The sequence below is a fragment of the Cynoglossus semilaevis genome, chromosome 3 (assembly GCF_000523025.1).
Source record: "Cynoglossus semilaevis isolate Cse_v1.0 chromosome 3, Cse_v1.0, whole genome shotgun sequence".
Taxonomy (NCBI): Eukaryota; Metazoa; Chordata; class Actinopteri; order Pleuronectiformes; family Cynoglossidae; genus Cynoglossus; species Cynoglossus semilaevis.
In genome coordinates, this window is record NC_024309.1 from 11,610,536 (window position 1) to 11,621,702 (window position 11,167).

The 11,167-nt window shown below is 42.7% G+C and overlaps 3 protein-coding genes across 5 annotated transcripts in view; 2 read left to right on the forward strand and 1 right to left on the reverse strand.

The window, feature by feature from the left end:
* Window positions 1-7: 7 nt before the first annotated feature.
* Window positions 8-4,313, forward strand: gnal (guanine nucleotide binding protein (G protein), alpha activating activity polypeptide, olfactory type). The gene is made up of 12 exons (XM_008308098.2): window positions 8-514; window positions 607-679; window positions 1,332-1,386; window positions 1,476-1,595; window positions 2,140-2,237; window positions 2,459-2,513; window positions 2,592-2,665; window positions 2,751-2,809; window positions 2,900-3,020; window positions 3,244-3,374; window positions 3,487-3,554; window positions 3,652-4,313. Exons 1-12 carry the CDS (start codon window positions 379-381, stop codon window positions 3,796-3,798), a joined length of 1,137 nt encoding a protein of 378 aa, XP_008306320.1. The 5' UTR covers window positions 8-378; the 3' UTR covers window positions 3,799-4,313.
* A 324-nt stretch (window positions 4,314-4,637) lies between these two features.
* zbtb14 (zinc finger and BTB domain containing 14) lies at window positions 4,638-9,670 on the forward strand. Of its 2 annotated transcripts, none has more exons than XM_008308096.3 (10): window positions 4,638-4,836; window positions 6,280-6,468; window positions 6,582-6,752; window positions 6,839-6,934; window positions 7,019-7,159; window positions 7,248-7,492; window positions 7,591-7,676; window positions 7,763-7,902; window positions 8,143-8,238; window positions 8,328-9,670. In XM_008308096.3, the coding sequence occupies exons 2-10, from the start codon at window positions 6,280-6,282 to the stop codon at window positions 8,466-8,468; spliced, it is 1,305 nt and encodes a 434-aa protein (XP_008306318.1). In that variant the 5' UTR covers window positions 4,638-4,836; the 3' UTR covers window positions 8,469-9,670. The 2 variants fall into 2 exon arrangements, with proteins under 2 accessions (XP_008306318.1, XP_008306319.1); XM_008308097.3 differs by lacking the exon at window positions 4,638-4,836 and adding an exon at window positions 5,650-5,765.
* sh3kbp1 (SH3-domain kinase binding protein 1) overlaps window positions 9,416-11,167 on the reverse strand; it is a 29,694-nt gene continuing 27,942 nt past the window's right edge. For both annotated transcript variants that reach the window (XM_008308091.3, XM_008308089.3), the window contains 2 exons: window positions 11,035-11,098; window positions 9,416-10,844 (listed from right to left, as the gene is read on the reverse strand). In XM_008308091.3, coding sequence (XP_008306313.1) covers window positions 10,806-10,844; window positions 11,035-11,098 — 103 coding nt within the window. In that variant the 3' untranslated portion in view covers window positions 9,416-10,805. The remainder of the gene's footprint in view (window positions 10,845-11,034; window positions 11,099-11,167) is intronic.

Here is an 11,167-nt window from a genome sequence, read left to right on the forward strand (position 1 = left end):
GGGAAGCTAATGAGGAGCAGTCAGACTGGAGGGAGGAGGAGGAGCAGGAGAGTGAGACAACTCAGGTGTTCCTCTCACTTCCACAGAACAAAGAACACCAGCAGGAGAACTGGACCTTACACTGGACTTAACTCTGGATTTCAATCTGGACCTGGGCAGAAGAACTGGATGCTGATTGGTTTAGGAGCCGCTGTGATTTAGTTTTGTCGCTTCGTGTTTGTTGTGGACTTTGATGACACGACACAGATGTGAACGGGCTGAGACGTGAAGGTCAGTGATCAGGTCAGTGAGCTCTGAACCCAAAGCTGAACCTGCTGCTGCCGCCTTTTACTGAAGTCCTGAAGTTATTGCTGGTGTGGTTGTTAATGGACAGGAGTGATGGGCTGTCTGGGAGGAAAGACAGAAGAAGAACGTCTGGCTGAAAAGGCAAACAGAGAAGCAAACAAGAAGATCGAGAGACAGTTACAGAAGGAGAGACAGGCCTACAAAGCTACACATAGACTTCTGCTGCTGGGTAAGACTGAGTGTCTCCCTCTCTGTCCCTCCGTCTCATACCTGCCCTGCTCTTACGTGTCCATCTCTCCATCTGAATGTTTTTTTCTGCAGGTGCAGGAGAATCTGGTAAAAGCACCATTGTGAAGCAGATGAGGATTCTTCACGTTGATGGATTCAACGATGAGTACGTTGAAACTGTTACTTTAGTTTAAAAAAGACAAACATTTTAAACTCATTAAGGATCCAGAAAAAAGCTCCATTATGAAGATGGTGTATTACAAAACCGCACAGTATTTTTAAATGCTACATTATCCTTCAAATTCAGAAACACTTTTAAGGAAACTTAACTGGTTGTTATGTTGTTAGTGTTTATTTTATACTCAAAAGTCCTCCCCTGGGGTTTATGCTAAGCTAAATTCCCCCCCGAGGACTGGTGTAAGGCTATCTACCCCTCAGAGACTGATTCTAAGGCAGCTGCTCTTCTGGAGCTAAGGCTAAGCTAGCAGCACTCCCCAGACGTGTGCATAATTGGCCACTGTCAAAGTTCAAATTCTGAACCCCTAGAATAAATAATAATGTAAAAGGTGTCTCCTAGAATATCTGCTCAGCAAATAAAAATACCTTGATGCTAATGTTAAGGCTAATTGCTTGTAAGCTGATCTATCAGAGCTAAATGCTAGCCTTGAGTTAAGTTCAATATTTGTTGTTTATTTTCAGTAAGCAAACCAGTTGTACGTCAACAAGCAGGACTCCCCCTGGTGTCTACATCCTGTTGAGTTTTGCAGTTTGCAATTGATAAGTACATGACAATACCTCACTGTCTTTTTTTATATCAGGGAAAAACAGGAGAAGGCTCAAGACATCAGGAAAAATGTGAAAGATGCCATTGTGGTATGTCACAGTTTCTTGAAGAATGGCTCTACAGCAGCTCGTCCTACTGACTGTGTGTACATGTGTGTGTGTGTTTTGCTGATTTTCAGACCATCGTGTCAGCCATGAGCACACTGATTCCACCTATTCCCGTTGGTAACCCTGGCAACCAGTTCAGAGTTGACTACATCAGGAGCATCGCGCCGCTGTCTGATTTTGAATACACAGAGGTTACACACACACACACACACACACACACACATTACTGTACTTAGATACCTGGGTTATGCATGTGTAGGGGTGATGTCATCACTGCTGGATGGACAGGAAGTGACCGTGCTGTCTCACCTGTCATGAATCGTTTCAGGTGTGTGGTCATGTGATTCTTACTGTTCCTTGATGGCATCACCAGGAGAGTCGTTAAGAGCTTGTTTGTTTTAATGATGTTAATGACATGATGAAATGTATGCGTGTGTATGTGAGCGTGTGTGTCGCCTGAGGCCTCATTAAACAATCGTCTTTGTCCCTCAGGACGACGCACAGACACAAAACAAGCGTCCCTCTGCGCCTCTTTTCTGTCTCTGTCTCTCTCTCTCTCTCTTTATGTTTATGTTGTCTCTACCACTGTGGCTCATTGGTTGACTTGATGCTGTTATTTAAATGTTTACGCCTGTTATTCACAGACCAAACAAGTCAGTGCTGATCTTTTTTTTTATTTCAGCCAGTTGGACCCATGACCTTCTAATGTTCTGTCTGTGTCTCCTTGTCTGTTAGGAGTTCTTCGAGCATACTCACCAGCTCTGGGAGGACAGTGGCATTAAAGCGTGTTTCGAGCGCGCCAACGAATATCAACTGATTGACTGTGCTCAATAGTAAGGAAGCACATACTTGTTGAAGTAAAATATTTGAGGGAATAAGTGTTGGAAATGTACTTAAATTTTCCTCAGTGACTCAAACCGACCACACGAGGCAGCAGTGTCTGTATTTTAATAACCTTAAATTGTTTTTAAAGTGAGGTCGATTTTGTCAAAACCGTCTACTACGTCTACTAGTTGCTGTGGGCGTCATACTATTTTGTGTGTGTGTGTTTTAGTTTCCTGGACAGGTTAGACTTTGTTAGGAGGTCGGACTACACACCAACCGACCAGGTAAGAAAGCCACCGATCACCAACGTCAGGGTGAATCCTCGGTCTGTGTACTTCCTGATCGTCTTCATCTTTTCACAGGATTTGCTGCGTTGCAGGGTTTTGACGTCTGGTATTTTTGAGACTAGGTTTCAGGTGGACAAGGTCAACTTCCAGTGAGTGCCGTCCACTCCCATGATAACCTATCTTAGTGTTTTCATTGGATGTTCTGTGACCTATTGACCTCATTTTGTGTGTCAGCATGTTCGATGTAGGCGGACAGAGGGACGAACGCAGGAAGTGGATCCAGTGCTTTAATGGTAAGAATTAACCTCGCTAATCAGTGAGTAGAAATGATTTGATGTGATGATGTCATCATGGAGTAAGTGAACACCCGTGCATCTGTGTAGATGTTACAGCCATCATCTTTGTGGCGGCTAGCAGCAGCTACAACATGGTCATCAGAGAAGACAACTCCACAAATCGCCTTCGAGAATCTCTAGATCTGTTCAGGTCTATCTGGACCAACAGGTGGGGCAACTGAGGCCTGCCAAGTGCTGATTGGCTGTAATTTTCTTTGCTTTGTGACTGGCTGCAGTTTATGCTCTACACACTAACTGTTTTTTAGGTTTCTTTTTTCTGTGACTGTCTGCAGCTAACTCTTCTCTGTCATTGGCCGTCTGTTTTCACCTCTTTCTATATCATTGGCTGTGGATGTAGAACTTACTTTTCTCTGCTCTGTGATTGGCTGCAGGTTTCTGAAGACCATCTCAGTGATTTTGTTCCTGAATAAACAGGACGTCCTGGCTGATAAGATTCTGGCAGGAAAATCCAAATTAGAGGATTACTTTCCAGAATACACCAATTACCAAGTTCCTACAGATGGTACTGATCCACAAAAACAAATATGATTTTTATAGTTCACATTATACTGTCTACTGTAATTGTAAGTATTGTAAGTTGAATTCATACTTTTTTTATTTAAATGTGTTTGCAGCTGTCCCAGACGCCGATGAAGATCCTAAAGTGACTCGAGCCAAGTTCTTCATCAGAGATGAGTTCCTGGTAAAAATGATAATTTAAGACAACAGTAAATTGTTCTGACATTTTTCAAATAACATTGTCAAACTGGCTGATGTTCTGACTCTGGTGTCTCTTCAAGAGGATCAGCACAGCAAGTGGCGACAGCAAACATCACTGTTACCCTCACTTCACCTGTGCTGTCGACACTGAGAACATTCGCCGTGTTTTCAACGACTGTCGTGACATCATACAGCGCATGCACCTGCGACAGTACGAGCTGCTGTGATTGGTTGCTCCACAGTCACCTGACAACGGATGGACAGCAACTCCTGTAGAAGCTATTCCAATATCACATCGATGGTTACATATGGTCAACACTGATAGATAAATATCTTTATCAAATATATACTCTGGGGTTTCTGGGTAGTGTAGTCCTTGATGTCCAATCCCCAGCACTAGCATTGGCAGTCCTGCTGTTAATCCTGGGGATTATAGCTTAGAAAATAAGTTTAGAAATGAAAAAAAAAAAAGAATCCACAAAGCTAAGTTTATTTTTTCATGTTTCTTGCCTTTAAAGATGTTATCCAATCATGGAATGGCTTTTATATTGTGATATATCTGCCTGGGTTTCTACCTTGTGCCTCCCGGTTCAATAAAAACATTCTGCCTTTTATAGCACATTTTTGTTTCCAAGTGAATTTCCCAAATTTAATTGTGAACCATAATTTTACCTCTGTGTTTTACACAACAAAGTTCAGGAAAAAACTGTTGTTTTTAGCTCATAGGAATACAGGAGCAGCTTTGATACATTTCAAAAGAGCATAAAATCCAACATGTGAGAAAGCTTATTAGCATTTGTTGTTAAAGGTGTCATTTGAATAAATTATTTTCACTATGTTATTTAAAATATGGAAAATGTCTACAGACATTTATTAAGAGACAATCTTGGCTCATTAAAAGGGGAATTAGGGAAAACAAACACACTGGGAAACAACTTGTTTGTTTCCTTTTATTCTAGTCTGTGTCAAGCAACACATGTTTTGCAACAGATGAACAGAAACGGATAATGTTGACAAATACAGGTGACCGTCATGTAAACAGGTATGCGGGTCAACATTGGTCCTCTACTATCAAACGGGTCTTGCGCATGCGTAGTAGTCATCGGATGATGCTTGGCGCGCTTCCTGCGTGCTCTTGCAGAGTGTGCGTGCCTTCCGCTTAGTGCTCGTCCTCATCAACAACAACAACAATACCCGGACTAAGCCCTGTTCCCTTCCAACAGACGGACACCCGGTGGGACGCAGCCCTTACGGCCTGAGTGAAGGTAAGAGCCACTTCGCCGGTGCCGCGCTCAACTGCCGCCGCGGGCCCGGCCTCGTTTCCGCGGGGATGCCTGCGCGCTCTCGAGCCGTTCATGGAGACTCGAGCTCCGTCTCGTCTGTGTCCCCGCCGCCGCCCGCGTGCTTGTGTGTCGTGGTCGGGGACGGCGAGGTACGCGGCCCCGTTCCCAGTCTGGTCGACAGTAGTAATTATTAGTGAAGCGGGTTGAGGGTGAGAAAACACAAACGCCATTTTGAGTGAAAGAGAACATAGAAAGATAAGGTGTCCGCCATTTAACTACAGACCCCTCTGTTCTGACAGTCCGCTCGAGCACATAGAAATCGAATAATCACATTTGTCATGTCACATTTCATTAGCATTTCAACGGGGTATTCGTTTACCGGTAAACATATTACTACACCGTGGTTTGTTTCCACCTGTAATTCTTTCCTGCGGACTCCTGTTTTAAATGAGCATATTAGCTGCTTCTGGCAAACGCTATCCGCGACTACTATTTCTACTGGCTCGTTAAAACCCCCAACTCCGACTAAGATTAGATCGAAAAGAATCGGCCCTGGGTCCAGCCTCAAACCAATGTCTCCGCGACCTTTCTGGGCGTTCTGTTTCCTACAGAAAAGCTTAAAGTTTCTCTTTTAGCGTGACGCTAAATGGCTAGCATGTGACTCCGTTTATCCAGAGGCAACCTTGATGTGTATGCGCATTCAAGCGCGTGTCCGATGTTGAGGAGACATGAACTGCTGTCAGATGTTCACAACAAAAACTGGGGTTCAGTGACGTAGTCACCAGCGATGTCATAACAGAAGCTGGAGGTTAAACGACGTCATCATATAAAATGTGTTCAGTGACACATTCTGTTTAAGTGACGTAATCCACGACTGTTCTCGAGATACAAGGGAGAAAACACCTGTTTAGGTGGGCAGTGATGTTGATAATAATGATTGAATATTATACATGAAATGTTACTGATGACTCATATTGATATATTATACATGAAATGTTACTGATGACATATTTTTTCGTAGTTTACTGATAATTATTACAGATGATTGATATTTATGTATCCCTAAAATGATTGCATATTTATGTATGCACATTGCAGTTTATTATTAGCTGTTATTGATGTTAACTGATAAATATTGAAGGTTTTAATAATAACTTGATATCTTGATTAACAGTCAGCGTACAACCACTTGGTTAATGGTGACTATTGATTTGAGATAAATGATTATTGATAAATATTATGACCCTGATGATAATTAATGATTAAAGCATTGTTATTTGACAGTCAAATAATGAATTTTTGATAGTTAAAACAAGATATTAAAGCATTGTTATTTGACAGTCAAAGAATTTTTGATAGTTAAAACAAGACATTGTTAAAGTTCTGAGGATGACATGGGCATCACATCACCTTTTACGTTCACAGATGGCAGAGACAGTCAAGTACGTTGACGATGAACATAAGAGCATCTTCCTGAAACTTCTGAACGAGCAGCGTCTGGAGGGCGAACACTGCGACATCGCTGTCGTGGTGGAAGATGTCAAGTTTCGTGCTCACCGCTGTGTCCTCGCTGCGTGCTCCCACTACTTCAAGAAGCTTTTCAAGAAACACGAGGTTACTCACACACAAATGTGAAGTACAGTAATTGAAAGAGTGAAAGTCCACAGACTGATGAACTGGTATCACCGGATCACTGCTTCATGCTCCTTCCAAATGTGCGTGTTTAGGTGGACAACTCGTCGGTCATCGAGATTGACTTCATTCGCTCCGACATCTTTGAGGAAGTGTTGAACTACATGTACACGGCCAAAATCTCCGTCAAGAAGAGAGATGTCAATCTGATGATGTCATCAGGTCAGATACTCGGCATCCGATTCCTGGACAAACTTTGCTCCCAGGTAATGTCGCATAAATAAACAAAATTTATCACACAGTTGCTAAAAATGTGTTAAATGAATAAAAAAAGATCTCTGCCCGTCTTCAGAAACGAGACATGTCAGCAGAAGAGAAGGACAAGTTTCCCTACGACATTGTGAAAATGGCGCTGCCGCCTGAAGCCCAACTCGCTGCAGATTCTGAGGTAACACCGATGGCTGACCTCACCGACCAATGATGTCTCTCATTAATACCAGCTGATCACCAACAGGATTCTGTTTATGTCCAGGTGCTCGGGGAACACGATGACACGGGCACTGATGACCTTGTGGAAGCATCAGCCAATCAGGAGCTGGATAAATCTCCCAGCGCTTCACTTCGAGTCCAGGAAGCTATTCTGAAAGAACTGACTAATGACGACGTGCACAAGGTATGAGTATACACACACATGCAGACACACACACACACATGTGCATTCGTATGCTGTACAGGAAGTAACCAACCACTGATGTCAGCAGGTGACCTGTTATGACCAGGATGTGGTAACAGAGATGGAGGCGGAGCCTAAAGACCTTGGTTCAGATCATCACAGCACTCAGACACTAACATTTACAGACAGTATGGGCGGAGTCAAGGACGAGCAGCCGCCTGGTTGGACGACGACAAGCACCGATATGAAGTTTGAATATTTGCTGTACGGACACAGAGAACAATTGAGCTGTCAGGTGTGTGGGAAGACTTTCCTGGATGAGAGCAGACTGAGGTCGGTACGCACACACACACACACACACACAAACACTGGCACTTAACATGCAAAACGAACTAACGCCTGTTGTGTGTGTGTGTGTGTTGTTTCTGCAGGAAGCACGAGAAGCTTCATTCAGCAGAGAGACCTTTTGCCTGTGAGATCTGCACCAAAGCTTTCACCACACACGCTCACCTGAAAGGTAAAAACAAGCGCACGCACTTTACTACTTGCTGTATAACTGGAGTAAGAGTGACAGAGTTGTGTTTGTTGACTGTGTGTGTTCAGAGCACTTGAAGATCCACACGGGCTTCAAACCGTACAGATGTGACGTTTGTGGGAAGTCGTTCATTCGAGCTCCAGATTTGAAAAAACACGAGCGCGTTCATAGCAACGAGAGACCGTTCTCCTGCCAGATGTGTGATAAGGTAAGTCTGTCTGTCTGCCTAACACCTGTCTGTCTGCATGACGATGCATTTACACAGAGCATGATGTGACATTTTTTCACCCCACGCCCTTTGCGTGTCAAAAAATCGTCAATATCGCGTCTGCCGCGCGTTGCCATGAAACCGGCTTGTAGCTTTGATATTAAAGATTTTGTCAATGTCAGAGTTGTCCTTCCAGGGCTCCGCCCCGTTCCTCACGTTTTGACCTCACCTCTCTCTTAGGCTTTCAAACACAAGTCTCACCTGAAGGATCATGAGAGGAGACACAGAGGAGAGAAACCGTTTGTTTGCCAATCCTGCACTAAAGCCTTTGCCAAGGTCATAATCACTGTATTAATACTGTCCAAACACCAGTGTGTGTGTTACTTCTTGGTGTCGCTGTGTTTACTGTCCCTCTGTTATTTCAGGCGTCAGATCTTAAGCGACATGAGAACAACATGCACAATGAGAGGAAGCAGATGAATCCACTACAGAGCGACACAGAGACGCTGCAGGCTGCTGCCATGGCAGCAGAGGAGCAACACATGGACATAGGCTCCGCCCCCTGACACATGCTTAACACTAGTGCTACCTCATGACACCAGAACAACATCAGCTCCGGTCACTGACATCTGGGAGACGTCATCTGCTCCTTTTTTTCGCTTCTGCTTTTGTGGCAACATTTTTTTTCTTCATCAAAAACAGGAAGTGATCAGAATCAGTCATGTGACACACACGGCTCAGACCAGGACTCACGCCACTGTTTCCTCAGTTGATACAGACATGGAAGTGATGAAAAGCAAGATGGCTAAGAAGAACACTGCCCCCTGAAGGACATGTGACAGGAGCGCTTATGTTTTGTTTTTTAACAACTGTCCTGCTCTCATTCACATCAGTTACTGTTGTGGTTTTGTTTGGATTAATTAGTTATTTTTAAATTAAAACAAATCAAATAAAAAAATGATACAAGTCTGTTTTTTTAAGCCATCAAAATGTTTAATTTTTTTTTAAAGAACATGTCGTGAAATTTTTGTTTTGAGCCTCAGAGAAATTTCCTAATATAATTTATTAAAATATGAATGTCTGATATTAACATGACTGTTTTATCTAAATCTGTCTAAAATGTAACTCCAACAACTAACCCAAATATCTAACTAACCATGAAATTATAAAACCCTATCGAGCAAAGGGATACACACCATCCTAGCAAAGGGCAGGGTTGCTGCAGGTACACACACCACCACACACTCCTAGTGGCTTATCAGAAGTATTTCTATTTATTTATTCTATTTAATTACATTTTCATAGAAATTCCTCCATGCTCCACTTTACCTTCTGAATATTTTATATGTATAACATAAATATACACATATAGACATATATGTGTTTTCGATATATTTTATATTTAGCAAATTTTTTTGTTTTATTGTTTTTCGTTATCCTGCTGTTGTTCACTACAGTACACATGAGTACTGGGTCCAGACTTTTCAGTTCTCTTCAAAATAAAAGGCACATGTACAGTAGATAATAGCATCTTTATTACACTGAAATATAAAAGTATATATATATTTATATATATAATTATCACTATCCTGGTGAGACAGGACAAAGTCAAGAAGACAACTTGTAGCCTCAGTTGTAGCAGGTTTCTCGTTGTCATATGTCAGAAAAGAAAAAAAAGATTTTTTAAAAGAGTCAAGCGGGAAGGCCACAGTGATGGGTTGCCATTAACTTTGTGCACAGATGTGTATGAAAGGAGGCAAAAAACAAACAAACTATAACTTGCACACATTGCCATACGTGCACCAACATCATCCTTCACCTGTGAGGACCAAAAACAAAACCATCTTTCCAAGTTTAGAACATCGCAGAGAACAGTGGTCTGTGAAAACGTTTTGTTTGGAGTTTTGGGGAGAGATTTGATCAGCACAGCAGTGACCTCAAAATGTCTCACCTGCTTTATACTAAAAACCATAAATTCAAGTATGAATATGATTGATTTAGTTCTTGTACTTTTTAAAATAGAATGAAATGTTTTCGTTGTTAACTTATTACAGATTTATTCATTCTAGATGCCGGCAGTGCAAAGAAATAAGACCATCAGAACAGAGCTAAGAGAAGATGCTTCCATTTCACCTGCCTGCGGTGTACAACAGAAACATCAGACATCTAGTGGCGGACAACGGTGTGACTCATCACTCTGGGCAACAACTCTATATCATAAACTGTAAGTAGAAATCGATCCTCACAACAGTCCTCACAGGGCTGGACAAACACACACACACACACACACACACACATGTTTTATAGAGGCAGAGGCCACAGAGTGGACACAGCACTGAGGTTTTCTGAACCAACCAGGCTACAGAGTTAAAGACCCCAACTTCAATTTTGTTAATGATGTGCCTTAAAGTTTGGGCTGTAGTCTGTTACCTCGGCCCAGTCTGGTGGAGTCAGTACTGGTCCAGACGGCCTCATTGTGCAGGTCCAAACCGGTGGTTCATACGCGGGTGAAAAACAAACAAAAAACGCGATGCAGAGGCCACAGAGTTGGACAGAGAAAAGTAGTTTTCTGGATCAACCGAAGGAACTTGAGGTTGAGTCCCAATGTTCCTTCATGATTAGAAACAAAAAAGTACCAGTGAGGTCTCAGTGGCGACTCCCAGTGACGAGCTGTGGTCATAACAGTACCGGTGGCACAGCAAGCTCCGTTGAGATGAGCGCAAACTGAGGAGAGGGGCCTTTTTCACGCACACAAAAAAAGAGAGATGTAAACAGAGGATAAGGCGGTGCTGGAAGTGACGGCGTCTGACTCTGTGATGCTGATTTCTTGGTTGTTGATGTTTTGGCACACACTTCGTGTTGGCGACAGTGTCTGAGTGATTAGAGTGTGGAAGCTTCAGTCTTTATTTCATCAGGTTCTTCTTTATGTGCTCCACTTCCAACTGATGGCAGAACGGGCAGAAACACACCAGATATTCAGTTTGCATTCGCCTAAATGTACAACTTCACCATCGCTGTAAAATCGATGCATTACTTTTATGGGAATGACCAAATGTACGTCAGTTATTGGTAACGTTAGCCTCTCAACTCTCAGCCACAAAAACAAAACTGACACATCTGTTTCGGTCTTACTTGTAAACTTATACGAAGCTTCTTCTCTTCATCCAGGGCACTGGCTAACTGCTTCATTTCCTGCCTGAAAAACACACACAAACACAGTACCAGTCAGTACAGTACCAGTCAGTACAGTATCAGTCAGTACAGT

Excerpts from the sequence above, each read along its gene's own strand:
- zbtb14 (XM_008308096.3), top strand. The coding sequence starts at position 6,280 with ATGGCAGAGACAGTCAAGTACGTTGACGATGAACATAAGAGCATCTTC. Across the intron at positions 7,677-7,762 it reads CACACACGCTCACCTGAAAG|AGCACTTGAAGATCCACACG; the intron begins GTAAAAACAAGC and ends GTGTGTGTTCAG. Across the intron at positions 8,239-8,327 it reads GCACTAAAGCCTTTGCCAAG|GCGTCAGATCTTAAGCGACA; the intron begins GTCATAATCACT and ends CTGTTATTTCAG.
- gnal (XM_008308098.2), top strand. The coding sequence starts at position 379 with ATGGGCTGTCTGGGAGGAAAGACAGAAGAAGAACGTCTGGCTGAAAAG. Across the intron at positions 680-1,331 it reads GTTGATGGATTCAACGATGA|GGAAAAACAGGAGAAGGCTC; the intron begins GTACGTTGAAAC and ends TTTTTATATCAG. Across the intron at positions 3,555-3,651 it reads TCATCAGAGATGAGTTCCTG|AGGATCAGCACAGCAAGTGG; the intron begins GTAAAAATGATA and ends TGTCTCTTCAAG.